The 27,489-nt window shown below is 44.1% G+C and overlaps 1 protein-coding gene across 3 annotated transcripts in view; it reads left to right on the forward strand.

The window, feature by feature from the left end:
- The window catches only part of ABCC2 (ATP binding cassette subfamily C member 2), a 69,340-nt gene that overhangs the window by 28,588 nt on the left and 13,263 nt on the right, over positions 1-27,489 (forward strand). For 2 of the 3 annotated variants that reach the window (XM_069459804.1, XM_069459803.1), the window contains 17 exons: positions 664-830; positions 1,586-1,763; positions 5,035-5,289; positions 6,395-6,460; positions 8,883-9,020; positions 9,580-9,726; positions 11,345-11,429; positions 12,151-12,217; positions 13,746-13,872; positions 15,430-15,606; positions 16,991-17,158; positions 19,692-19,872; positions 22,838-22,970; positions 23,244-23,379; positions 24,175-24,394; positions 24,545-24,699; positions 27,090-27,245. In XM_069459804.1, coding sequence (XP_069315905.1) covers positions 664-830; positions 1,586-1,763; positions 5,035-5,289; positions 6,395-6,460; positions 8,883-9,020; positions 9,580-9,726; positions 11,345-11,429; positions 12,151-12,217; positions 13,746-13,872; positions 15,430-15,606; positions 16,991-17,158; positions 19,692-19,872; positions 22,838-22,970; positions 23,244-23,379; positions 24,175-24,394; positions 24,545-24,699; positions 27,090-27,245 — 2,556 coding nt within the window. The remainder of the gene's footprint in view (positions 1-663; positions 831-1,585; positions 1,764-5,034; positions 5,290-6,394; positions 6,461-8,882; positions 9,021-9,579; positions 9,727-11,344; positions 11,430-12,150; positions 12,218-13,745; positions 13,873-15,429; positions 15,607-16,990; positions 17,159-19,691; positions 19,873-22,837; positions 22,971-23,243; positions 23,380-24,174; positions 24,395-24,544; positions 24,700-27,089; positions 27,246-27,489) is intronic. The other variant, XM_069459805.1, reaches the window with a different exon arrangement.

Below are 27,489 nucleotides of genomic sequence, written 5' to 3' on the forward strand. Positions count from 1 at the left end.
GAAACCTGCAGGGGAGACTCCTTCCTTGCCTCTCTTCCACCTTTGAGTTTTGCCAGCCGTCCTCGGTGGTCCTTAACTTGTAGCTGCATCACTCCGATCTCTGCCTCTGTCATCACATGGCCGTCTTCCCCCTGTGTCTGCCTCTTCTCTTCTCAGAAGGGCACCAGTCATATTGGATTAGGGTCCACCCTGACGGCCTCATCCTAACTTGATTACATCTGCAAAGACCCTATTTCTAAATAAGGGCTCATGTTAAGGTACTGGGGGTTAGGACTTCAACATATCTTTTGGGGGACACAATTCAATCCACAACATGTCCCAGCAGCCATAGGCAAGAAAAGAACAGAAAGAGCCTCTCGCCCTCAGGATCACCCACAGGGCCCCACTCCGAGTTCCTTCTCTGTTTTCACATGGGATTTTTACCAGGGCAGTTGCCTGGTTTTCTAAACCAAAATAGATTAAAGTATCCAATTAGGAGGGGGAGACAGGAACAGTGAAGCCTGCTAGGAAGGGTGGAAACAACTGGGCAACGAGGAGAAGATAGAAACCTGTATAAGGAAGCCAACAGAGCTCACGGGCTCCACATGCTGGAGCTGTTGGGGCCAGAACAAAGTCTCACACTGCACAACTCTGTGGACAACTGTTGTTTGATTTTGTACAAAGGAGGAAGCTAAAAAGAAAAAGAAAAAGAAGTCTGGGACCACAACAGACGGTCCGAAGTCCTGGTTGGTCAAGGCTCTCTTCAAAACTTTCTACATCGTGCTCCTGAAGGCATTCCTGCTGAAGCTAGTGCATGACATCATACTGTTTCTGAATCCTCAGCTCCTGAAGTGAGTCCCCAGGGCCTTGGGTTGTCCTTTCAGGGCTGCCTCTGCCACCTTCCTTTTTGCTCCTTGTGTATGCAGGCAGGAGCTTTTAATAATTCCCATTTTATAAAATGCTCATAATTTTCTTTCACCTTACGGCATTGAGTTCATGAAGAGTGCAGGCAGTTTTCAAGATCTAAGATGATATGTCCTTTAGCCTCTCTCTTTCCCACGTCCCTCTCTTCAAGGGACCAGGTACTTGTTAAACAGAACTGCTCTGGGTGGAGCCATGTCCAAGAAGTGAGCACACACCCCAGGAGAGTGACTAATGTCCCCTCTCCGCAGTCGCAGCCTTCCGTGGAAGGGTCACATTAATCATGACGTGATCTGCTGTTATCTATGGAATGATTCACCTGCTTACTTATGCTTTTCAGGCTGGTTTTGTCCAGAAATGAATCAGTTTGTCTCACACAGCCTCTTTTACCAGGGAGTAGGGGAAGACAGGGCCAAAGCATTGCAGTGGCAGCCAAGTGGAGCATTTGTTTCGTTATCCATCCTCACAGCCATCGGTTATCAACCCTAAGCTGCTGCTGCGTGTCTCCAAGTGAAAGCAAGACCACTGGCAAGACTGTGGAGCTTAGGTCTTCCAACAGTGTTGGACAATTCTGGCCACTTTTGTTCACCTCCATTATAAGGGTAGAGTAGCCAGCTGTGCACGAGGAGAGGGAGGAGTCCTTGGAGGCTTCCTGGGTATAACTTACTTGGTTTTGCTCTGGCAGATTGGTCATCTCCTTCGCAAGTGACCGTGACGCATATGCGTGGACTGGATATGTCTATGCAATCCTCTTGTTTGTTGTGGCTCTCCTTCAGTCTCTCTGCCTTCAGAATTATTTTCATTTCTGCTTCGAGCTGGGTGTTAAAATACGGACAACCATCATAGCGTCTGTATATAAGAAGGTAAGCAGAATATGTCAGGTATCACCAACAAAAAATCCCCTTAGTCAACATGAACATTTATTTCAAGATTGAGAAAAATTTGATGAAAATTATAACTAGTCTCGACACTTAATTTTCATTAGCCTTACAGCCTCCTCTAAGTGTTTCTTTGGAAATTAAAATGTGAAAAGTGTCTTTACAGACATAACGTACGAGAGGCTGAGGAGGGAGAAGCACACCCCAGGGAGAAGCTGGCAAGCTCCTCTGCTGCTCAAGGTCTGCTTTCAGCTTTGACAGCTTGGGTACCTGTTCATCTCTTCCTGCCTCTCTTGACCAGGTGAAAATGCCTTGAGAAAGAATGTAAAGTCAGAAAAAAACCCACCAATATTTAGCCCAAATACTTTATGAAACCCAGCTCAGAGTATACATCTCAAATTACAATTTTGCCAGGGCTCCATCTCCCCAGACCAGCTTTTTCCTAGCAACTTATTTTTCTAATCTTTAACAGCTACCCAAACCCTCCTCTGCCTGACTTCTTTTTTTGATTTATGAATACATTCATTCTCATTACTGAGTTCTGCTGAAGTGGGAGCTTTTCCATTTCCTTAAGATGATTTTGCTCATCTTCCCTCTGATATATTGTGTTCTTGTTTTTGTTTGAGACAGGCTCTGTCACCCCAGCTAGAGTGCAGTGGCATCATCATAGCTCACTGCAACCTCAAATTCCTGGGCTCAAGCTATACTCCCGCAACAGCCTCCCAAGTAGCTGGAACTACAGGCGTGCATCACCCTGCCTAGCTAATTTTTCTATTTTTGTAGAGATGGGGTCTCGCTATGTTGCCCAGGCTACTCTCAAACTCCTGGGCTCAAGTGATCCTCCTGCCTCAGCCTCCCAAAGTGCTGGGATTATAGGTGTGAACCACCACACCTGGACTTGTTATATTGTTTTTAAGGTTTAACTTTCTCAGGGAAACTCTATTTTCCTTGTGTCCCTAATACCAAAATAAAGTCTCATTGTGTCCCTTAAGAAATGCAAATACAGTAGTTATAATTGGTGACTACAAGCTTGAGGGGAAACTTCATACATGAGGAGACAGGACTTTTCATGGGTCAGAACATCAGTTGCCTTTCTTCCTCTTTTTCTTCCATTCACTGGAAAGTTCTATCGTAGTGCCTTCCCTATTATAGTTCCTACTTTTCTCCTTTGCTTTCCACTCTTGAAATACTAATGTATCTTTGTATTCCTTGAGTAGATGTTGACTTATCAAGAGACACTGGCAGGCAATTCAAGTGTCTTTAGACTAGAAGTCTGCTCAAGTCTTTTGAAGTCTCAGATACGCCCACACTGGAATTTGTCTTCCCCAAAATTGATTTTTTTGATCCCCTTATTCCTTCTGGAGATATCGGATTTCTGCTAGTTACAGTTACAATCAATAAAGAGATTTGTAAAATAAAGCCCTTAATGATACTTTTATTCAAATATATATTGCTATTAAGAGTGAAAGAAAATTACAAATGTTATATGTTTATACAATGCTTCACTGTTTATGAAACATTTTTTACATTCATTATCAATTCATAGCCCTGTGAAATAAATACATTATCCGTTTTTTATAACGAAAAAGAAGGCTTAGATAATTCCAATGCCTACAATCATATAGCCCCCAGACAAGAGGTATTGGGACTAAATCAATGACTTTTCTACATAATTGAAATTTATTGAAAAAATAAAAGCATAGTAATTGCCTTGAAGAGTAATTAGATGTTGTTGGGGTTTTTTTTGTTTTTTTTTTTGTTTTGTTTTGTTTTTGTTTTTCTATACCAAAGGGGAGGCATAGCAGTGGGTTGATTCCTCTAGAACCTTGGTGGCCAAACATTTTAGAAAATTTTCTTCTTTTTACTGTATAACCAAGAATCATGGTATGTTCCGAAGAATGTATTGATGGATTAAGATGACAGTAGAACTTCTAGGAGGAGGATTAAGTTGGGTATCTAGGCCACTGGTAGTCCATACACTGTCTTTGTGGAGATTAGAAAAAGGCAGATCCCCTTGTCTGGGAAGATGTGGGCCACACCAGATGGTGCCTTGGTGAGCATAATACAAGCTGGTTTCAGCGTTCTGGAGCATTTATGCAAGGCATTGTTGTGTAAGTGACAGATCTGTGGGTATCAGCCTTCTGATCTCTCTAACATGAGAACAGGAAGCCCATACTACAAGACCAGGCATCTAGCTATTGCCTGCAAAATCCTGACAGCAGACAAATCATTTTACTCAAATGTATGAACTGTGAAGTTTTCCTCTCCATTCTAAAATCTCTGTGCTTCTTGGGAATGTTTGATACCTCCTCATAAGAGTATGACTCCAAATAACATTGCCACTCAAAAGTCTCCAAGGTCAAAATCAATACATTTTCCCTCTCTCCCTCCATCCCTCCTTTTCTTCCATTCTTCAGTATTTGATTCTCTGTGTGCCCACATAATACAATAGTGAAATTGGCTGAGTGTGGTGGTTCACACCTATGATCCTAGCACTTTGGGAGGCCAAGGTGGGAGGATTGCTTGAGGTCAGGAATTTGAGACCAGCCTGAGCAACAGTGAGACCCCATGCCTACAAAAAATAGAAAAATTAGCTGGGCATGATGGTGCATGTCTGTAGTCTCAGCTGTTTGGGAGACTGAGGCAGGAGGATTGCTTGAACCCAGGAGTTTGAGATTGCAGTGAGCTATGATTATGCCACTGCACTCTAGCCCAGGCAACATAGCAAGACTCTGTCTCAAAACAAACAAACAAACAAAACGAAAAAAACAAAGATAAAAGAAAAAACATATAGTAGTGAAGTAGACAGATGTAGCACTTGTCCTCAGAGTTCACATCAGGTGGAGAAATAGACAGACAAAATAATTATGGTTTATTTTGGTGAATGTAATGACAGAGGTAAGCACAGGATATTACGCGAGTGCACAAGAGGAACATCTAACCCCAACTTGGGAGTCAGTGTAGTTTTCTCAGAAATTCCATCTCAGCTGACACCAAAGGAAAAACAGGAGTCTTCTGGGCAAAGAAGTGTGTGGATGGGTAGGGTTGGAGGACGGTGGGAATAGGAGGAAAGAGTGGTCAAGGATAAGAGAACACTGTGTGTAAGATTTGGAGGCAAGAAGTCACAGTCCCGTGGAGAAGTTGTGTCCGAATGGAGCCCATCCTTCCGTTATGTCCTCACTTCCTGAGTTTCCCCTTCTGCTCCTCAGTGTCCTTGGCACTGTCCATGGGTCCTAATTCCATTCTTTACTTTTAGGCACTGACCCTATCCAACTTGGCCAGGAAGCAGTATACCGTTGGAGAGACAGTGAACCTGATGTCTGTGGATGCCCAGAAGCTCATGGACGTGACCAATTTCATCCACATGCTGTGGTCAAGTCTTCTACAGATTGTCTTATCCATCTACTTCCTATGGGCAGAGTTGGGACCCTCAGTCTTAGCAGGTGTTGCAGTGATGGTGCTCCTAGTCCCAGTTAATGGGATACTGACTACCAAGAACAGGAATATTCAGGTAAAGAAACAGTGTCACCTGGGGAATATATGCCCTCTTTAAAATCTAAACTCTTTTTCTTACTCTGCTGTAATTCTTGGTGGGAGTTTGGGCAGGGCAAAGCTGGTGGAAGACTTTCCACCATCCCAGATGTACTTGCCTTTCTCTACCCCTTTTCATCTTCTGACCACTCTTAGAGTTTATGTACCCTTCTCTGCATCCATGTTAGAGGAAGGAGACTGGAGAGGGAAGGGCTGCCCTGGAGACCCTGCACATCTTTCTTCCATCCTGCTCTGCCGGGCTGCCCAGAGAACAGTGAATTTTGACCCTGCTTCTCCATCATAGCAATACAAACCAACCACACAGCGCAGTCACATGAGTGACCCAGACTTTAAGCCCGAGTCCTGGCAATCACCCTGCCACCACCAGCTGGGAGAGCTCCATGTGGACGGTCCTCAGTCCTGCCAGAGTCATAGGTTGTGTGGGTGAAGTTGCTGGTGTGTGTGACCTATTCATTCATTTGTTTTGTATTCATTTAGTTACAAATAATTGTTTTAAAAATATCCATTGCACATCTTACTTGTATGACAACATAGCAGTAAATTGGCCAATGTTCCTGCTCTCATGGATCTTATATTCTACTTAGGGGAGGGGTGGAGAGACAGGCAATAAACAAAGAAGAAAAATAGAGCATAGTAAGTACTACTCTGAGAATTAAACGGGGCGATGTGATAGCAAAGAGTGGGTGGTTATTGTCGACGAGGAGGTCAAGGAAGGGCTCTGTGCAGAGGGGACAGTTAAGCTGAGCGTGGGGTGACACAAGGCTGACTGTGAAGGAGAAATCCTTGGGAAGAGCAGGGGAAGGACAGCCTGGGAAGAGAGTAGGTCAGGCAAAGGCCTTGGGGCAGAAGCAAGGTTGGCATGTTCTAGAATCGGAGAGAAGATGGGTGTGGCAGGAGCGGAGTGGGCAAAGAGGAGGGTGGAGAGAGGTGAAAGCCAGCACCGGACACCTCAAGTTCTTACTAAATGTCAGCCACAGGTACCACCGAGGCCTGGCGTCTGCAGCAAACCTGGACTGTCTCTCGTGGAAGTGTGTTTTGATTTTGTTTTGCTTTTTTCCTGGCAGGTAAAAAATATGAAGAATAAAGACAAACGTTTAAAGATCATGAATGAGATTCTCAGTGGAATCAAGGTGAGAAGCTGTGCGTAGGTGGCCCTCTGTGTGCAATGACAGAAGTGGCAGATTTCTCTGCCTTAGCGAGCCCTGGGCGAGGTCATGAATTCCTGCTTCTGGGCCTCTTGTGTCTCACAGGACTCCTGCTTCATCTTCTACTCCCCCTCCCAGACTCTCTTTTGAACCTTGATTTCTATTTATTTACCCTAAGTGTAGGGTGTTTTGAGTTTTTTACATTTTACTGTGGAAATTTTTAAACGTACACAAAAGTAGAGAGAATGATAGAATGAACCCCTGTGGACTTGTCACTCAGCTCCAGCAATTATCAGCATGACCCAACTAGTTTCATCTATAAACCCACTTCCCACTTCACACCTGGTAGAGTATTTTAAAGCAAATTACAGATAGCCTGTCATTTCATTCGTAAATACTTTGTATGTAACTCTAAAAGAAGAACTTCTTTTGTTAATATAACCACAATGTCATTATCACACTTAAAAACAGTTAACAATCATTCTTTGATACCATCAAATTTCCCCAGTTGCCTTATACAGGCCTTTTTTGTTTTTACTGTTGGTTAGTGTAAATAAGGATCCCAAAAACTGTCCATGCATGGCATTTAGTTGATAGTGTTTTTAATCTATCCCTGCGTCTCTCTCTCTCTCAGTCATATTGAAGAAACCAGGTTTTCTTGTTTCCTGTATTTCTTATAAGTTGGTAGTTAGATACAAAGGCTTGATTATATTTACATTCGGGTTTTTAGCTGGGGGAGGGACACAAGGTAACTTTGAGATGGTGCTGTGTGCTTCCAATCAGCAGCAATGATGACTATTCAGTGGGTCTGGGTGTTCTCAGCCTCATTTTCCCTTGTAAAGTTTCCTGCCATTCTTTCACCTATGCTTTAACTGTAGACATGAGACTAGCAACAGAGGTGACGGAGGGTGAGTGGCAGGCTAGCGAGCGAAGCTTCATCTGTGTTGACAGCCGCTCCCCATCTCTTGCATCACCAGCTGAGCTCTGCCTCCTCCATATCCCCACCCTCCCACCCCCCGCCATCCCTGGAAAAATTGTCTTCCATGAAACTGGTCCCTGATGCCAAAAAGATTGGGGACCACTGACCTAGAGCAGAGGTGTGTGACCCTAGCTCACAGGTTCGCCTGAGAAGCTTGTAAAGCCCACTGGGGCCGAGGCCCTACTTCAGACCATTTAAACGGGACTTTCTGGGGGTGAGGCTCGGACATCTGTATTTTTAAAAATCTTCCTAGGTGATTCTGAGATGCGCTGAGGTTGAAAACCACTGTCATATAAATTTTATGATCAGTGCCTAGATCTGTTATTTCATTAGGAATTGCAAAAGGGTGATATTTAATCCTGTTATTTCTTTGGCATTGATTAGCTGGAATTCTATAATTCATCAATCCATTGGTTACCCTAAAATGAAGTTTGTACAAGATAGGCAGGATAAACGCTTACTTCTTTGCCTCTATTTACCGGTTTCCAAAATAATGCATTTCATCCTCCAGAGGTGACCAATAAATTTTTCTAGAAAGAAATATTGTTTTGAATTAATGGATTTTACCCCAAGCTTCTTGAAAATGTAACAGAGGGCCCTTTTAACTCCCTGTTATTTCTCCACACAGAGCTCTGATATGTCTTTCTGTTAACGTGGCAAAATTAAAAGATAGATCTGGTTTTGAATTTCAGCTCTACCACTTGCTATTTTGATGACTTTGGGCAAGTTACCTAGCCTCTTTCGGCTTGTTTTCTTATATTTAAATTGAGACAATAATTCTTCAAAAGTAGGGTGACTAACTCTTCTTGATTTGACCAGAACCTTCCAGGTTTTAGCAGTGAAAGGCCTATGTCCTGGGCAACCCTTAGTCCCAGGAAAATTGGGATAGTTGCTCACACTAAGGTTGTTACAAAAATTAAGTGAGGCCTGACACAGAGGCTCACACCTGTAAGCCTAGCACTTTGGGAGGCCAAGGTGTGAGGATCGCTTGAGCTCAGGAGTTTGAAAGTAGCCTGGGAAATATAACGAGATCCCATCTCTACAAAAAATAAGAAAAATTAGCTGAGTGTGGAGGTGCATACCTGTAGTCCCAGCTACTCAGGAGCCTGAGACAGGAGATCTCCTGAGCCCAGGAGTTCAAGGCTGCAGTGAACTATGATCATGCCACTGTACTCTAGCCTGGGAAACAAGAGGAAAATCCTGTTTGGAAAAAAAAAAAAAAAGTAAAGAAGTGAGATAATGTATCTAAAATGCTTTGTACATAGAAGGTTGTCAACAAATGCAAGCTACCTTTCTGTAATCAGACTTTACAATCTGGATTTCCCACCCCACACTTTGGGGAACATATCCTGAAACACAGGTGGATCAGATGCACCCGGGACCTCTTTGGGGCACCAATGTGAGCTGTGCTCTTTTCTGACTTATTAGATTCTGAAATATTTTGCCTGGGAACCTTCATTCAAAGACCAAGTCCACAAACTTCGGAAGAAGGAGCTCAAGAACTTGCTGGTCTTTGGTCGGATACAGGCTGTGATAACATTCCTCTTATACTTAGCACCGGTCCTGGTGAGTAGCCAAGGAGTCAGCGGGCTGGATATCCTTTTGGACGGGAGTCAGCCTCCTGCAGAGGAAGTTCTATTTTTGATAGACTACCTAGCACCTCTAGGCCTGACCCCCAAATCCAGGGAACTTAGTCTCCCCCCTCGACTCCCTGTGCTGCTATTCCTACTTAGTACCCACTAACTCTAGTTTCACCCTTGTTTACTGTTTGGTGGTCTGGCGGCCCAGAGCAAGTTTGAGGATGTACAGCATGAATGTAGTATCCAGGAATGATTTGCATAGGGGAGCTTCTTGTCTTACTGGGGGAGATGATATGGATGCATAGTGGAAAGAACATTGATATAGGAACCAGGAGACCCAAGCTGTGGTCCTAATAATTCAATAATTGACTTTGTGACCTTGGGTAAGGTATTTCTCCCTCTTCTGGGCTCAGTTTTCTCATCTGTAACATGAGGAAATTGGAATAATCCTCAAGCTCCTGCAACTCTGATTGTGTTCCTAAAACTTAGCACAGGCTGCTTGGTCCCTTTTAGGCATACGTTGCTCATGACCTTGCTCTTTCCAGGTGTCTGTGATCACGTTTTCTGTTTATGTCCTGGTGGATAGCAACAATGTGTTGGATGCTGAGAAGGCTTTCACCTCCATCACCCTCTTCAACATCCTGCGCTTTCCCCTGACCGCCCTTCCCATGGTGATCTCCTCTATGCTCCAGGTAGGTTAGAACTCTTACTGCCAACTGTCTCTCTCTGGTCAAAAACCTTACAGTCCAGAATGGCTGGCCTATCACATCCCATGTCTAGCTTCTGCTGGTGAACTTTCAATTAGAGAGCTCTGTCTGGTCTCTGGAGACCAGTGGTTTGATTTTAGTAAAATCATAAGCTCTCTGAGCCCCAGCTTATCTGACTATAAAATGAGGATAATCACACCAATCTCATCTACTTCACAGGGAGACAATCTTGTGAATGCATTTAGTGAGATTGTTATGATTAACCTTGGTGCTGAGAACATTTCTAAGCCCTTTTCCCAGCTCAGTTTCTCCCATATTTTTCCAAAGTTCTTGAGGTGTTGATATAGCATTAGGCAAATATGGCACAAAGGGAAAGAAAAGAGCTTTCATTTGCATGAACCCATGTGGTGGTCAAACCAAATACAAATTGGGAGGCTTAAGCTGTCAGAAAATGAGTTTGGAGTTTAGGATGCCTTGGATTGGCCAGAGGGAATGTCTGGGTTCTGAACACTCAGCACTGTCACTGACATGGGCCAAGAACCAGATCTCAGGAGGGAGTTCACAGGGCAGGTGGCAGACTGATGACAGGGCCAGAATGACAGGGGTGGAGTGTAGTGACCTGCATTCATCCCAGAGATGTCTGGCTTGAGACAGCTCAGGCCGTAGGAAGAACTAGGGTTGAGGAGAAGGCCCCTCTGTCCTGGAGGGTGTGAAGAAAAACTGACATATTTGGCAGGTAAGGAAAAAAACATGCTCTTTTTAGACACAGCTTATTATATAGATAGCAAAAGCAAGATTGGCAAAGGTGTCAGCTCCCAGAATTCCTTGCCACCCAGGATGACACTGAACCACAAGGGGTCAGATAATAATGCAGAATGGGCTGTGGGGGCCTCTGTTTCTCAGGAGCTCATCCATGTGGCAGCTAAGCAATGTCATAGTCTGCAGTTGTACCCTAAGGAGGGAGCAGGCAGAAACCCTAACCCTTCGTCAGAGCATGGGTGGCAATGAGAAATCGTCTCATGACAGCCTTCCTAGCATATAGAGAAGCAGGTGAGAAGCACCCCTTGTGGAAGCTCCTCAAAATCCTCCCAAGTTCTTGTTTTCCAGGGGCACCATGGAACATGAGAACATTTAGGCCAGCTGCAATTTAAGCTATGTAGCCTTGGTGGAAATGTGCAAGGTCACCATGATGCCATGGTTAATTCCTGTCCAGAGGGTCCTAGTTGAGATATTGGATGGGTCATCAAGGCATAGACTCTGTCAAATAAGAGCAAGCCAGGGGCCCACTTACCAGAACCAAACAGAAGTTAGGGGGTTTTTGGTCTTAGAAAGCAGGAGACAGTTTCTGGAACTGGGGCCAAAGCTTGGAGAGAGATAGAAGTATAATAGAATTGAAGGCCATGAGCTTCTGAAGGGCTGAAATGGAGCATCTATTTCCATCTGTTCATGGTGGGACGGCTCCCAGGGCTGAGTCTGTGGTAGGGGTTAGGAGGTTGCAACTGTGGCCAATGGCAAATTGTGGGCTGATGACAAAGCCAAACTCTTCTTGCTTGTGCTTGTGACTGAGTGTTTTAAACTCGAGATCCTTTGTGTCCTTCTCTAGGCCATTGTTTCCACAGATCGTCTAGAGAAGTATTTGGGAGGGGATGACTTGGACACATCTGCCATTCGACATGACTGCAATTTCGGTAAATGAATTTGGATGTTGCTTCCCAAACTTATTCACAGTGCCAGCACCAGACTCTTGACATATAAGGGCTTAGTGGCAGCAAACTGATTGAAAGGGAGAGCTAGGGGATTTGTCTTCAGCCTGTGCTTGCATAATAAGCATACTGTTTGTACTTATGTTAACGCTTAGAGCAGATTGCTCAACTAGATTGCTAAGCAGAGCTGGGCCGGCTATTCTGAGGATAAGCAGGGAATCCTGCAAAGGATCCAGAAAAAACAAGTCAGGAGGGAGCCAAGTGTGTGGGATTGGGGAGGCAGCCGGAGTGAAAGAATACACAGGTTCTGAAGGTTTAAGGATTGGGGCCATCCATGGCCAAAGTGAGCAGTGGGTCTGGAATCCATGGTGGGAGGATTTATAAGGATACATAAGGAGGTGGAATTCCTACAAGTGACTAGGTAACAGAGGTTCTAAGAATGTACCCAGAGTTTCTATAGGTCAGGAAGCTGGGCTACCAGCAGGCTTGGGACTCCTAAATCAAAAAGGACTTTGTATGAAGGCCACTTCTGGTCTCATCTGGGGAGCTTTCGTTTGCCTCCTGTTAGTGTAGGAGCCAGCACCTGACAGAGGCAAACCCAGGAGCTGATGGAGGAAACAGAGAGAGACACGTGAGGGCTGAGAAAGGGCAGACAGACATGTAGAGACCTTCACATGATTAAAAGAGGGGGCCTTTTTCTCAACAGACAAAGCTATACAGTTTTCTGAGGCCACCTTTACCTGGGAACATGATTCGGAAGCCACAGTCCGAGAGTGAGTTTCCTTCTCTTCACCCTGCTATCCTGTATCCTCCTTGTCCTGTTCTCAGAAAATTCCACATAATGGAATACATGGGGAAACGAGCTGTGTACACGTGTTCAGTTAGATACAAGTACAGGCTGAACCTCTGGAGAGACGGGCTGAGAACCAAGATCCTGAACTTCTTTCCACATAACTGCATCTGTCACCCTGCTTTCCTACCATGGGACTATGAATGTCTAGCTGGGGACCCACGAAGACATTTGTTCTCCAGAGTGTGGATGAAGGCAGTGCAGAGTTGGCAGGTGGCCAAGGTCTCTGGGTATGGTGAAGGATACACAAAAAAAAGAACCTGAACTCAAATGTAAGTTCATTGATTCATTTAAGAATAGTAAGCAGGGACATTACACTCTGACTTCTTTCCCCATACTGGACAATGGGAGCTGCCTTTATAAGATTCAACTTCAGATCTGGAGTTTCACATCAAAATACCCATCCCCACAGCCCATCCTATAGGCCCACACAGCTCCTCTGCCACGCTGGTGTGCTGCCCTAAGCTAGCCCCTCTTGCCACACAGCTGCATGTAGTGTGTCTCTTAAGCCTTATGTGTAACACTACACCCAACTCATCCACTGAGCACAGCACGGAGGGCACCAGGAGCCTGAGCAGGCCATTATCTTTCTTTCTTCACAACTGAGCACACCTTATTGTCTCCCTGCTACACCCATGTCTTCTCACCCTTCTCTCCTGTTTTCACTGCCTTTAACATGGACTCTGGAGCTAGCCTTGGGATGGGCCAGGGCAGGAGCCCCTGCTCTGAGCACTCCTGACCCAAAAGCTTCCCTTTGCAGAGAAGGAACTGGACAGAGCTTCTGCTTTACTTCTATAAGTCTGCAAGAAGTTCAGCTCAATGGGCAGGGTCAGAAAGGCTATGAACAAGTTCCTAATGTTCCTAATGTTCTGTGGACTCAAATAACAGGGCTGACACACAGAGCTCTCAGGAATCTAGCCCACTGTGGGCCCCTCCCCAGCCAGACACAGTCAAATCTTCAGGGCAGGGCCAGGGAACCTGCTTTCAGCAAGTGTTCCAGTTGACCCATTAAGTAGCTAAATTTGGAAATCATTGATCTAGTCTAACCTCATTAGTTTAGAAACAAGAGTCCTTAGTCCAAATGAAATGACATTCTAAGATCACATAGCCCAGCAGTGGCAGAGTGGGGACTTGAACCAAGTCAGATCTCCAGGCTCCCACTAGGGTCTTGTTCAATGGTACCACATTGATTCTAGGAGAATTTTACCATTGGAAACCCACATTTGGCACAACAGCCTGTAGATGAGTTGGATAAATTAGGGCTCTTTCTCTAGCCTCTTTTAAAAAAAATCACAAGAGAAGCACGTTTGGGTATTGTATATCCGAGGCAAATTTTCTAATCTTGAAGGAAAATCTAATACCAGACTTCATGGAGAGTCAAAGAAGAGCCTTGAACTACTCTTGAATACCCACCCGCTGCCATCGCCTTCAAATACATTTCTGTCTTTCAGTGTGAACCTAGACGTGATGCCAGGCCAGCTGGTGGCTGTGGTGGGCACTGTAGGCTCTGGGAAATCCTCCTTGATGTCAGCCATGCTGGGAGAAATGGAAAATGTCCACGGGAACATTACCGTTAAGGTGAGAGGAAATGCGGTGGAGAAGGCTTCTGACCCTCCAATGTGGGCCACTTAGTGCTTTTTCCTCATTTGGGAGTAGGCACTGAGGACAAATAGGTGAGGCCTTGGAAACATCTGGTAGATTTGTGAACTGTAGATTCTCTGCCCCTTCCCAGGCTTAAATAGTGAGACCCTAGGGTTAGGGTCTAGGACTCTGCATTTTTCATGATCTCTCCAGGTGGTTCTCATATAAAGTCTAAAAACTGTTGACTGCAGATACCTTCCTGCAAAATATAGGCATTTCTGCTATGTCTATTCATGTGTTTCTGAAAACCTCACATTCTGCAAAACTGTGCAATAAAAATAACAGGATCTAGGGAAAAAGAGTTGTGACAGATCACTAAAAACTTATATAACTTGTAACCAAAGTACCAACAAAAGCAATACTAACAGTAACAGCAACATCAAGAACAATAAAAACAGTAGCAATGTAAAATCAATCCTGTCCTTTGCACCCAGCCATCACAATTAGTCTTGGACCTCTCACTTCTTCCTTCCAGAGCTAGATCTTTGATAGCATTTGCTTCCTATATAAAAATCTGATGTAGTATTGATTTTACCAATTATGATTTTTTTTTTACACAGAGGAAAACATTTTCATGACATCTTCATCAGCACTCTGAACTTTTCCAGAGAGCCAAAGTTAGGGAAAATTATAGTTATTTTTGAATCATTAAACCAGCTACTAACTTGTATCAAAAAGAAGCATGTCTATAGATCGTCAGCTTTTTTTCTTAAGATCTTCATATATTACTAAAGCTTTCTTTTTAATTATAAGGAAGCCTTCCCTGATTGCTTTATATTGACCCACTTGGAAAATTTTTAAGAACTATCTTCTCTTCCACAATATACTGACTTCATTCCCTGATTTACCATCACTAATGGGCTAAGTTGCATTTTAAAAAACATGCATATAGCAAAACAGAGCTACAAATTTATCTCTGTCTCTTAATTCCTCTGGGGAAGGCTTTTCTTGCTACTTATAACTGAGTTCTTCCTCAAGCATAGGCATTTGTCAGTCTCTATCTTTCTTTGGATATGAACTACTTCATGTATTACCCTGGAATGCTAATTTTAACCTCTTAATTCTTGCTTCCTAGTATGCCATCTACACCATTCCCCTTGTCAGTGTTAGCACTCTGTTGGTCCTAGTAAACTCATTGGGTTTGACTGAAACCTTGTTCTAGAGGCAGCACATGCATTCATCTTCTGATTTTTAGAATCATGGCTAGAAAGTGATAGTCAAAAAAAAAAAAACAAAAAAAAAAAACCAGGACCTTAAATGGTGAAGAGGACATTGGCTCTTTTTCCCTGGTCAATGCAACATTGTAATGTGCTTGTAAAGTGCTTATAATGTACAAATACAAGCACATTAATAAGTATCAGATCCTCAGTTATCCTGACATACAGTTCTTCAAATCTAAGATCCATTTGTTCCTCCTCCCTCCAGCCACCCCATCCTTCAATCCTGCATTTCTGGAGATACAGCTGTAATGTGGTCTGATCCTTTTCCTTCCAGGGTTCTATTGCCTATGTCCCACAGCAGGCTTGGATTCAGAATGGCACCATAAAGGACAACATCCTTTTTGGATCACAGTTGAATGAAAAGAGGTACCAGCAAGTTCTGGAGGCCTGTGCTCTCCTCCCAGACTTGGAAATGTTGCCTGGAGGAGACCTGGCTGAGATTGGAGAGAAGGTACTTGAGATAACAAGAGATCTTGAAGGGTAAAGAAATATTGAAGAGAAAAAGTGAGGACGATGGTGCACAAGTACATGGGAGTGAAATAGATGACCAATTTAGGTAGTCATATTTGGAACAAACACCAGAAAATATGTGTTTGCACTAACTGGCCACAATGTTCTGTGCAAATAACTCAGAATTTTTAAGTTTTGTACCTGGAAGCAAATACAGGAATTACAAAATTTAAATCAAAGATGATGAAGCAAAGGACCTGAGAGGCTAAATTAACAGCAACTGGCCCAAGGTTGATCTCACAGCGGGCCAGGCAGAAGTGGGGCCAAAGCCTAGGTGTCCCGATACAACTTCTGTAGATCAGTGCGGCCAGTGGAGGATTCTACTACTCTGCTTCAAACACTCATAAATTTATTGTGAATTATTTTCTCATGTTTTTAAATTCCTTTCTTAAAAAAGACTTCTAATGACTGTATTGTATTTATTGTATAGATATAATATAATTTATTTAGAAATCTCTAAATAAAGATCCTACATATTTAGACTGCTTTCTTCCTTCCTCCCCATTACTAAAAATGAATATAGCAATCTTTTGGGGACAAGGATCTTGACATGTTAGAAGATTAGTGTAGATACAGCCCCTGAGTGATTTTGTTCATTAATTCAGCATATATTTATTGAGTACCTATTATGTGTCAGACACTATTTTAAGTGCTGGGGTTATATCCATAAACAAAAAAGAGAAAACCTCTGCCCTGGTACAGCTTTACATTCTTATGGAGTAAGAAACAACAAACATATTAAATAAGTAAATTATATGATAAGAAATGGTAAGTTGGGCATATCTTTAATTATGGGGCCTTAAGTTATTTATTTGAATCTAAGTTATTTATTTGTAAGAGTTTTAAGCTTTTAAGGCCGGGCGCGGTGGCTCACGCCTGTAATCCTAGCACTCTGGGAGGCCGAGGCGGGTGGATCGCTCGAGGTCAGGAGTTCGAGACCAGCCTGAACAAGAGTGAGACCCCGTCTCTACTAAAAATAGAAAGACATTATATGGACAACTAAAATATATATATACAAAAAATTAGCCGGGCATGGTGGCGCATGCCTGTAGTCCCAGCTACTCGGGAGGCTGAGGCAGGAGGATCGCTTGAGCCCAGGAGTTTGAGGTTGCTGTGAGCTAGGCTGAAGCCACGGCACTCACTCTAGCCCGGGCAACAGAGTGAGACTCTGTCTCAAAAAAAAAAAAATAAAAAAAATAAAAAAGAGTTTTAAGCTTTTAACAACTTAACAAGGCGAATTTCTTTCCTTTACCCCTCTTTATTAGAGTCTGTAAAGAGTCTCTTATTAGGTAGCAGTGCTTCATAGAAATTATTTTCTTCTTCAGGGTATAAATCTCAGTGGGGGCCAGAAGCAGCGGATCAGCCTGGCCAGAGCTACCTATCAAAATTCAGACATCTATCTTCTAGATGATCCCCTGTCTGCTGTGGATGCTCATGTGGGAAAACATATTTTTAATAAGGTCTTGGGCCCCAATGGCCTGTTGAAAGGCAAGGTGAGAAATCATTTAAAGTGATGAAGATATGAGGGTGGGGGTGGGATGGAGGGGTGGAGACCACACACATCCCTCAGGACAACTGTTGTGCTGAAGCAGAGTCCCTTATTTACATGCCCTCTGGTCTCCTAGGAGACTACCCCATGGAGGCTCCCGTCATGAGGGCGTGGCTCATGCAGGAACTGGCCAATTTGATACCTATTCTGTAGCTCTGACATTGAGCTTCTTAGGATGATCGCTTGTGACAAAAAGTACTTTTGGACCCGTGATTATGATAAGAAATATACTTGGTTTTTGTCTCCAGTTCCTGGCACAGGCTCCTAAAACTCTTGGAATTTTCTGAGTGATAGGAGTGTCTTTTGTTATTCATAATGAGCCCCTTTGGATCACAACTGAGTTTATGCTAATGAGATGACTTGTGGTAGGTCCCCTAGACAGTCTCAGTCTGGGGCTGAAAGACCAATTGATTACAGGGTTGGAGCCTTCAGCCCTATCTAACCTATCTCCAGGTAGGGAAGGGGACTGGAGGCTGAGTTATAAAAGCTCCTGAACGATGAGGTTTGGCGAGCTTCCAGGTTGGTGGACACATGAAGGTGCTGGGAAGCGGTGCAGGTGGAGAAGGCATGAAAGCTCCCTACCTCCCCCCACCTCCCCCCACTTACCCTGTGCATCTCTTCCACTTGGCTGTTCCTGAGCTGTGTCCTTTACAGTAATCTGGAGACACAAGTAAAGTGTTTTCCTGAGATCTGTGGGCCATTCTAGCAAATTATGGAACCTGATGGGGGGTCATGGAAACCCCCAATTTATAGCCAGCTGGTCAGAAGTATAGGTGACCCAAGACTTGCTACTGGCATCTGAAGTGGGGGCAGTCTGATGGGACTGAGCCCTTAAGGTGTGGGGTCTGTGGTAACTCGAGGTAATTTCAGAATTGAATTGAATTGTTGGACACCTAACTGGTGTCACAGAATTGGGTGGTGTCAGAAAACACTCCAGAGGACCCAAAAATTCACCTTGCTGGTGGGACACAGGTCATCTTGCAAATATCAGAGCTGTGCTCTAAGAAGATGCTTTCCTTGGAACCCTTGCAGGATATGAGAAAACTAGGCCTGGAAAGGGTGAGTCAATCTGAACATAGAGATAATACCTAATACTTACTGAGTATTCAGTATGTCCCAGGCCTGTGCTAAGCACTTTAACTGCATGGTCCCATTTGATTCTCACAATGCCTCTGTCAGATGGTATAGATAAAGTGGCCAGAGCAAGTCACTAGAGCTGGTTGTAGGTGGAGAATAAGCTTTCCTTACCAGGGGCAAATTGTCGTGCTTGTCCTGATACAGCGGGCTGAGTCAGAGAGGGGCTGATAGAGCCCCCCGTCAATAACAGCATCTCTCTTGGCACTGGGCAGTGAGACTCCAACTGAATTTGGCCTGTTCCCTTCAAGATTTCTTGAATGCTGGTAATCAGGGGATGGCGGGGTGGATGAGACCTGGGCTGCTGTTCCCCTGAAGCCCTTTGCCTGATCAGTGAGTCACCAGGACCTCACTCTCCCTCCTGTTCCTGGTCCTGGCTTTGGTCCTTAAGGCCTTTTTGGTTTCACTCGTTCATGAACTGAATACCCACCCTGTTCCGGGTTTATTGCAAAGAATGGGCACGCATGGGTAGAAAAGTCTAGTCTTTGCTCTCAAGTAACTTAAAGTCTAATAGGAAGACATACAGAAAAGCAAATAATACCATTAGCATACAGGAGCTGTTTTAATAGTAGTTTATACACACTATGGTGGAAACATTGGAGGAATGCCCAAGTCTTGCCTGGGCCTGAGGAAAGACACCAGGAGAGCTGGCTTTGAGCTGACACTTAAGAGATGAACATCTCCTAGATATTCCAGATGAGAGGGGCCTAGTCTCTCTGGGGCTGTGAGCAGTGGGTTTAGGTTCTCTCTCCAGAAGCCCATCTCAAGTCCATAGTCCCTAACTGAACCTCATTACTGACCCATAAGTGTTTGTCTTTCTTTGAGTGGAGCTCCTGTCTCAGGAGTCAGTAGACAAGAATACAGGGGATGACAAGTTTCTGACACCAGGGAGAAACATTCTCATCCCACAATGTTTCTAACATGAGGAAAGAATCTGGGTGGGTCATGTTTGTTCAATTAAGTGAAAGGAGCAGTTAGTTAGCTATTTAGTTAGTTTTGTATACATTCTTCATATTTATAGGCTTTGATCTCAGATGATATTCCTAAGCCCAACCATTGGCCACCCAGGAATGTGGAGGAGAATGTGTGTAGGGTAAACCTCGTTGTCACTATAGGAAAATAACTGAGTGAATCTGCAATGATGAGAGTCTCATCTCACACATAGAGTTGGGTTTTAAGATGAGGTTCTGGGAAGGAAAGGAAGTAAAATAGGCCAAGTGCTCAGGGCCACATTTTGAAGCAAAGCCCCAGAGTGAATTGACATGCCTGTTCTTCCCTTTTGAGTAAGCCAGGGAAGAGGGTGGACATAGGGCAGTTAACACAACTTAATGTTATTTTTACAGACTCGACTCTTGGTTACACATAGCATTCATTTTCTTCCCCAAGTGGATGAGATTGTGGTTCTGGGGAATGGCACCATGTTGGAGAAAGGATCCTACAGTGCTCTGTTGGCAAAGAAAGGAGTGTTTGCTAAGAATCTAAAGACATTCCTAAAACACGCGAGTCCTGAAGGGGAAGCCACAGGTATGTAAGGAGGATTGGAACAGGATAGAACTTGGGGCATGGGTGGAAATGGTAAACCCACATCTGCCTCCTGAACTGTTCAGTATCCAATGAACTTGACTCGGAAGTGAATAACTCAGAGATTCAAACTCTGCCTTCTGTGCTCTGTGTCTCTCTGTAAAGAAACAGAAATAGAAACTCTCTGCCTGTATCAAACTGGTGGCTCATCCTGCTCATCTGGTGTCTGACATGCAATCAAAGAACACTTTTTAGAAGGGTGCACCTGGAGGTTTGGGTTAGGGACCCTGTGGGAGGAGCACCAGAGTCACAGGTCCCTCTTTTAGGAATGCCATGCTTCTGTTGACTCTAGTCACACGTGACACCCCAACTACTTCAAATCCATTAAAACCAGTTCCTGGAAAGTTGGTACTAATAGTGTACTTCTAAATTCTTGGTAAGTCCTAACAAAGGGATCTTGATGAATACACCAAAAACCACTGGGTGTTTGAACCAGAAAAAAATCATGGCAGTTGCATAGTCTCACAGTATACCGTCTGAATAGACCTTAATGTCACCACCTTGGATTCACCAATTAGCTCCAGTCAGCCATGGAGCCCTGTTTACTGTGACCCTTCCCAAGGACCTGCCAGCAGGAGTCCTGTGCATAGGTGTGGTTAGTAGCTTCAGGTGGTGGTCACCAGCAGGAGGTCAGGACACTCAGGAGAATGCAGGAACATTCCAGAAATAGAGTGGAAGCATATTTAAAACCACACTGGGGAGCACAAAAGTGTGAAAGAAGAAAAGTCTACACCAGGAAGTCTGCAAGCTTTGGCAGGACAGGGCAGGAATGAAAAACAGGACGATGTGGGTGATAGAGACCAGGAGTCAGGCCAGGAGGGTGGGGCAGGGGGATCAGGGACTGGCAGAAGGAAAGGAGTCAAAGCTTTCTACCAGCCTTTATTTGCTCCAGGTACTGACCTGGAAAAAACAGTAAGCACCTGCCTGGAGTGGGACATGAATTTCCCAAGCAAAGGGCAATGTCTAATGCTAGATTTCCCGAGTCATTGCTCAGCCAAGCACATCACCATACCTGGGCAATTTCCTTATGTCAATTCTAAACACTTTTTCTCTGATTTGCCTGGATCTGAGTTTCAGGATTCTGTTATAAACCCCCATGGGTGGATGGACCCTTTCAAAGAATCCTATCTTTTGTGTACAAAGGATAGTTTGCAACCCAGCCCAGTAAGCCCTTGTTCTGGTGAACATCGAGAGGACATTTCTGAGAAGTTTTGCAAGCCCCAGAGCCGAGCTTTGTGTTGTGTTGTGTTGTGGGACTTGGGACTTGGTGGAATGAAGAGAAGGGCAGGAGGGCAAGGTGAGCTGACTTGACATTGGTTCCGTGTATTAGCTGCTGTGACAAAGCACCCAAACTGGATGGCTTCAACAACAGAAATTTATTGTCTCACACTTCTGGAGGCCAGAAGGGCAAGACGAAGGTGTCAGAAGGATTGGTTCCTTCCTAAGGCGCTAGGCCAGAATCTGTTCAAGGCCTCTCTGCTAGTTTCTGGTGTTTTCTGGCAGTCTTTGTTGCTGCTATTTGTGGTTGTTGTTCCTCCTGTTTGTTTAGTTTTCTGAACTAATTCTGTGAAGTCTCTGTTCTTTGTCACGTATGGCCACTGAAATCTATGCTTGGTTGTCTTAGTGGTCGGCTAATGATCAGATAGACATGTCCTTAAGTGCTTGGAACCAGTGAGTCTCTCAGTCTTTTCTGAGAGGCTCTGTGGCAGGGATGAGGGGATGAGGGGGTCATGGGGGACAGATTATGTCTTCAACAATCCAGAAATTTACGTCCCTGCCTTAGCCTTTGCTTCTGGCTTACACAGAGCCACATGGTCCATCAGAAGTGAGGGATTAGGGCCTTCTCCAGTCTTTTCTGGACTCGTGCCTAGCCCTACCTGTGTGTGTGGCATTCTAGATTTCCAGGAATGTATCAGAGTTATCAAAACCTCCTGTGGACATCTTATTTCCCAGCTTGTCCTTTGAAGTGTCTGGTCGGCTTATGATTTGCCCCAAGTGTCATTTACATGTGATGTTACATAACGGCTGCCGATGGTTGGCACTAGTCCAGGTTAGGTCAAATAAAGACAGGCCCTGTGGATGGGGGTTTTCCAGGGAATTCCAGACAGCTGAGGTTATGGCAATTCTCTAGGAATGGGGCTTTTGGGGGAATTGCAAACCCACTCTCCCTGCTCCGGTGGCTTCTAGGCTGCTGGTTTTCCTAGCTACAGCTGCTAAGGAGAAGAAGAGGAAAACAGTATAAGTTAAACCACCACCAAGCTTGCTGTTCTTACCAAATTTCAGCAATTTTTAAAAAAATAAATGCTTCTGGGATTGTTACAAGCCTTTGGTTCATTTCATCATTCTGAAAAAGCTGGTTTTGATAATTTTTTGCCAGTATTCTCATTACTTTTATGGGGAAGTGGATCTCTGGGGGTCCCTATTCTGCCATTCCCACTGATGCCCCACCTCGTTTTGCATTTTATTATTTTATTTTCATGAGACGTCTTATAAATGCTTTTAATTAATGTAAATTCATTAAATTATTTGAACTTCATGATGAGCATTTTCAATTTACAATCACCTCTTTAGTCAATTCTGGGAATGGTGACCCTTCTGTTTGTCTACCGTAATCCTTAACAGTTCTTTCATGTTCCAAAGGAACTTAGAAGTTTCCGGGAGTTTTCTTCTCCTTTTTGACCATTTTATCTTCCCATGGAATAGTAACCCATCTCTTCTTTCTCCTGGTATTTCTCAATAAGAAGACGTACTCATAGCTAGTATTTATGGAGTAAAATAGCCCGGCCTGTGTGTACAGCCAGCGTCCCTTGCCGAAGCTAATGAGATCAGAGAAGGCTTCTCTCTCTTTGTTATTGGGCCGTACACGCTCTATGCAGCTGTTTCCCTGACCTCTCCTGTGCCCCCCTAGTTAATGATGGCAGTGAAGGAGAAGAAGAAGATGATGACTATGGGCTAATCTCCAGTGTGGAAGAAATCCCTGAAGATGTGGCCTCCTTCACCATGAAAAGAGAGAACAGCTTGCGTCGAACCCTTAGCCGCAGGTTGGTCATCTGTTCAGCTGGCAGCCCTCGTCACCTCCACGTTTCTACTTGATCTTTATCTTTTTCTCTGTAGGCTTCTCCTGAGAGAGTGGGAGCACCTCCTTTGGTTCCTTGTATGGATGGGGGGAAGGGTTAGGGTTGTGTTAGTTTCCCATGGCCATCGGCCCCAAAATGTGCTTCAATGCCAGCTGAGTGATTGTGACACGTGCTTGTAAGAAGACCCTCCACCGGCACCTACATGCTCAGGGAAGCTTCCCTCTCTCTATCTCTCAGTTCTAGGTCCAGTGGCAGGCATCCGAAGTCCCTGAGAAACTCCTTGAAAATTCAGAATGGTAACGTCCCGAAGGAGGAAGAAGAACTAGTGAAAGGACAAAAACTGATTAAGAAGGAATTCATGGAAACTGGAAAGGTGAACGCCACCAAAAAAAGTAACATTTGAGGTGCTATAAGGCTTGGAATACAAAAATTTTAAAATTAGATGAAAGTTGAATGCATAGCTATAGGAGCACTATGTCCTATGACCTTTGCAAATCTTCAAATTCATTATTAAAATGTTAGCAAAAGCTGTGAGCTTTCTATCAAATCATATTTCCCTGAAGTATGACATCTTCCTGTGAATACCATCCCACACTCCATGAGTGTTTGACTCTATTCCATGTGTGGAGAACAACAAAACTGCTTTGAGGTGCAATTCTGGGTACCAGGGACCACTAATATATCAGACCCAGAGCTCATGATTCAAATTAACTAAACTTAAAACCACAAATTCTAAGGTCTGCAATATAACCTCATCATCTGTCCCACGCTGGTTTTTTTGTTTGTTTTGTTTTAGAGACAGGGTCTCACTATGTTGCCCAGACTGCTCTTGAACTCCTGGGCTCAAACGATCCTCTCACCTCGGTCTCCCAAGTAGCTAATTACAGGCACCCACCACTGCACCTGGCTTGCCCCACTCTGTTTTTATATATTCCCCTCTTAATTGCCTCTAGAAGCTCATTAATAACCTCACTAATTATCCTGCATTGTATTTCAGCATTAATCTATTATCCATCCTCACCCAGGGCAGACTACCACAGACTATCAAATTCTGCTACAGGAAACCCACATGTCCAGGGCATTCCACTCCTCCTTGTGATTGGCATTCTAGGTAATTCCTCATCAAAAGCCATTAGGGAGTTCTAATATTGAGGTGGGGGCTTTGCAGGTGAAGTTGTCTGTCTACCTGAAGTACCTACGAGCAATGGGATGGTGTTCAATATTCTTCGTCATCTTGGCCTTTGTGATGAATTCTGTGGCTTTTATTGGATCCAACCTCTGGCTCAGTGCTTGGACTAGTGACTCTCAAATCTACAACAGTACTGACTACCCAGCCTCTCAGAGAGACATGAGAATTGGAGTCTATGGAGCTCTAGGAGCAATGCAAGGTATGCCTGATGGCCATGGCAGGCATCTCATAGAATCTGTCTAGACCCTGTACTTTTCTGGGACTCAGGAAAACATTCGCCATAATGTCCTGGGCACCAGCCTTCAGGGATCTCTATGCGTGGTGCTGACAAAACTGGTTTCATTTCCAGGGATATGTGTGTTCCTAGCAACTCTCTGGAGTGTCCATAGTTGCACCCGTGCATCAAACATCTTGCACAAGCAACTGCTAAACAATATCCTTCGAGCACCCATGAGATTTTTTGACACGACACCCACAGGCCGGATTGTGAACAGGTTTGCTGGCGTAAGTATCTCAAGGGCTGGCTGTAAGGTGGTATGTTCATACACTGAGGATATTTCTATTTCTGACATGGGAGGGATTCTCATGTCTCCTTGGACAACACTGTTCAGTTCTAGTTCTTTTGTCCGGTCAGCATGCAAATGTCTCGAGTACCTCCTGTGGGATCCCAAAGATTTTGGGGGATACAGGAATGAACAGCTCTGGCCCTTTAAGTAGCTCGCCATCTAGTGAAGAAGACAGCCAAGGAAATGAAGGATTATAATAGAATATGGTAAAATCAATAACAACAGTGTGTTCAGAGGTATTCTGGGAGTACAAAGGAATGATAGAAAAGAGGTACTAGCTCAGCCTGGGTGCCTGAGGGTAGGAATTGTCAGAAAAGGTGGGACTTGAGCTAAGTCTTAGAAGTAAGCCAGGTTGATGGTAAGGAGTGGGGATGGGGGCAGTAGAGCAGGGTGCAAAGGATTATTCTGCAGAGGGAAGAACATAAATAAAAGCACTGTCACTGTCCGTGACAGGGAATACAAACAACAGTAGGATAACCCTTTGCTTGATCTCTGCCTCCATTCCTGAAACTTCCATCTTTGATGCTTTAAGAATCAGTGAATTAGGCTGGATTACAGAAGAGAGCCATCTCTGATTTTAACTAGGTTCTCAAACATTGTTTCCATCCTGGAACCCTTGGCATTCATTCAACAATATTTATTGAGCACTTTCCATGAGCCAAGAACTGTACTAGGCACTCAATGAATGCAAAAATCATAGATGGTTCTTTTCCATGGGCCAGACCAAAGTTTCAGGCACAGAGGCAGAGACCAGGCAATTCTGAATGATATTCAACTATTATCAGCACAGTGTATAGTCTTCTGCTTGTGGAGAGCATATGTAAAAAAAAAAAAAAGTTTGAGCAGCTGTGGACCCTTATTTGTTTGGTCTCAGGGCAAACACAGAAAGTGTAGCTTACAGCCCACAGCCAGGTTCTGGGGTCACAGTAACTGCTTCAAAAGTAGACAGGTTATGGGTCCCTATTTGTCACCTTCCTCTGGGGCAGAAATGGTGCGCACGATGTCACTGGGGACGACTTCACTGGGTTCTTGACTCTTTAGGGGAACCTAAGAGAGCACACAATTTTGGATGGGGCAATTTCCCACAGGAATTTTGCAAAGATTGCACAGTCTTTCCTCATGTTAAAATATATATAACCTGGAAAAGAGAACACAGAGGTTCTCCTGTGAGTTACTTAGGTAATAGTCATACTTTGCTGACTATTTTGCATGAAAAAAGAAACTGCCATTAATTATATATAATCAGTTTCATGCGAGAGGTGGCTCAGATCTATCAAGGGGAGTTAGATCTAAGGGGTCAATGGCTGAGTCCTTAAGAGGAGGCAGAGCGGAGGAAAGGAAGATGGAGAATCTGTGCCAGATAAGGGTTACAAGTAACCTGTAGAGAACTGATAACTGGTAAGGATTTCTTTTCTCTGCCAATTCTGGACATAGTTATTTGCATTCTGATGTGACTTTGGGAGAGGTAGATTAGAGTCAGGAGTCCTGCATGATTTGGAGCTCTCTCTTGGAAGACTATGATCCCTGACCCAGTTTGGGAAACTCCAAAGATAATTTGGACTCACATATTGCTAACCCTAAAAGAGGCAAAGGTGACCCAAAATATAAGCCAGACTTCCTGAGTGTGCCCCAAACCATCCATCCTTTCATTAATTTTCTCATTTATTCCACATTATGGAAGGCAATATGGCGATAAGACCTGTCTGACACCTCTGGATTCCTTGGCTGAAACACTGCCCAGGCAGGGCTCACGTTCATTACCACCGCCCTTCCCCTTGAAGCTCTATGCTTGGCAGTGGAAACAACTCCCTGGGTATAGGATGATGCTTCAGTCAAAGTTGGGTGACAGGGCTTGTTGACTAGAGCCTTCAAACAAGTGTTTCTTGAATGCCTTTATGTGCCAGGTTCTGTCCAGGTATTCGATGGAATTTAGAAACTGTGTTAAGTTAAAATAACTGACCTGGCTTGGTTATGGGAGAAGGATTTACCTGTAAGGCTCTATTAGCTTACAATGATTATGAATGATTTAATGAATTTGACAAATGGGACTTTCACAGAGAAGTGGCAACCTTTACCAAATCTATTGAAAATGGTGAAAGATGACTGCCATATCTGTTTGGAGGGATTTTAAAAAATGAAGAAATTACAGAAATGCAATTGGTTATTGGAGTGAGCAGTACAGTCTATTGCAAATGAATATCATGAAATAATGAAATGCAGGAGTTACTGGGAACACACAGAATAGAACAGCTTCCCCGTTGGAACCAGAAAGAGGTAAAGTATCTTAGGAAGACCTTGGCTCATCATCTCTCCTGCTTGTATTCCCAGGATATTTCCACAGTGGATGACAGCCTCCCTATGTCCTTTCGCAGCTGGATGTTAAACTTCCTGGGGATAATTGGCACCCTTGTCATGATCTGCTTGGCCACCCCTATCTTTGCTGTTGTCATCATTCCTCTTGGCATTATTTATGTGGGTGTCCAGGTAGGTTTGGAAATGGCTAGGTCTTCCTTCCTCTCTGCTTATAAAAGCCTAGGCTCCTTCCTGAGAATCTTCTCTTTTGTTTACTGCTAGTCACTCACTCCTCTCCAGCGTCTTTGCCATGTAGTCATGTGTTGATGTACCAAGGAGCCCACGGGCCACTGTCTGAAGCTGAAGTGTCAGCACCAATTGGTGTAGCGTTCACAGCAAACCTCACCTTAACCACTGCCCACCCAGAAGCTTAAGT

This window comes from Eulemur rufifrons, chromosome 28 (assembly GCF_041146395.1).
Source record: "Eulemur rufifrons isolate Redbay chromosome 28, OSU_ERuf_1, whole genome shotgun sequence".
In the NCBI taxonomy this organism is placed as follows: Eukaryota; Metazoa; Chordata; class Mammalia; order Primates; family Lemuridae; genus Eulemur; species Eulemur rufifrons.